Source organism: Mandrillus leucophaeus, unplaced genomic scaffold, assembly GCF_000951045.1.
Source record: "Mandrillus leucophaeus isolate KB7577 unplaced genomic scaffold, Mleu.le_1.0 Scaffold767, whole genome shotgun sequence".
In the NCBI taxonomy this organism is placed as follows: domain Eukaryota; kingdom Metazoa; phylum Chordata; class Mammalia; order Primates; family Cercopithecidae; genus Mandrillus; species Mandrillus leucophaeus.
The window spans coordinates 550275-551391 of NW_012108330.1; the positions used below are offsets into that span (position 1 = coordinate 550275).

Below are 1117 nucleotides of genomic sequence, written 5' to 3' on the forward strand. Positions count from 1 at the left end.
CGCCGCGACCGCCCCGGGGACCCAGGCTCCCGGAGAGGGAGGGCATCCAGGCAGGGAGGGAGCGCGGCCCGAGAACTTTGCTCTCTCACGTCGGGGGGCGGTAGCGCCCGTGGACCCAGGATAGGCGCTGAGCTGGGACTCGCATCGTACCGAGCGAACAGCTTTACGGCCACTGCCCAGCCCCCGGGCGGCGGGGCATGACGGGAAGTGTAGTCGGCTCTAGGTGAGCGGCTCTCGAAGCTGCTATTGGCTCCCGGAATGCACGCCCTGATTGGACGCCGGCGGCGCGCTTGCGGCCCTCCCCGCCTCCCTCCGGCGATAGTTACTAGGCAACGGCCGCGTGGCGTCCTTTAGTCCTTGCAGCAAGGGCAAAGCGCTGTGATTGGGCTACGCGAAGGCCAATGTCAACCTTGAAGGTTCTAGGTTTTCTTTTATTAAGCAGGGCAATACTTTTTGTTCTATTCACTCAAAAAGTATCATTGGTTGCCTACCACGGGTCAGGCCGTGTTCTAGGGTTTGGGAGAACACAGTTGAATGAGACAAACGCCTTGCCTTCAAGGGACTCACGACCTATTAGGGAATCAGACTGGAAACAGATAATTACAAAACAGAGACAAGTGCCATGAAAGAGGTAAGCACAAAACATGAATTAAAGCCCGCCTTGTCACCTTAGAGTGAAGCGGTGGGGGATATGAGGTGCTTAGTCAAGGATTTCCTGAGGAAGTGATGCCTGAGCAGAATTAAAGCAAGAGGTGGGGGTCTGCCAGATAAGGGAGGTGCAATGGACTGACTGGTGTTCCTCTCCCAGGAGATAGGGCGTTTGGGAAGTTTATATGAAGTCGTGAGGGTAAGGCCCTTATGGTGGGATTAGTGTCCTTGTAAGAAGTTTTGTCCCAGTGTGGTGGCTTACACCTCTAATCCCAACTCTTCGGGAGGCTGAGACAGGAGGATCACTTGAGCCCAGTAGTTTGAGACCAGCCTGTGCAACATAGTGAGAGATCCCATCTCTATAAAAATAAAATAAAATAATCTTGTGAGGTGGAAGTATCACTTGAGCCTGGGTGGCCGAGGCTGCAGTGAGCCAGGATGGCGCTTCTGCACTCCAGCCTGGGTGACA

At 55.0% G+C, this 1117-nt stretch overlaps 1 protein-coding gene across 1 annotated transcript in view; it reads right to left on the reverse strand.

Moving 5' to 3' along the window:
• ZNF862 (zinc finger protein 862) overlaps window positions 1–1117 on the reverse strand; it is a 34063-nt gene that overhangs the window by 29358 nt on the left and 3588 nt on the right. The window contains exon 2 of the mRNA XM_011966625.1: window positions 90–267. Coding sequence (XP_011822015.1) covers window positions 90–267 — 178 coding nt within the window. The remainder of the gene's footprint in view (window positions 1–89; window positions 268–1117) is intronic.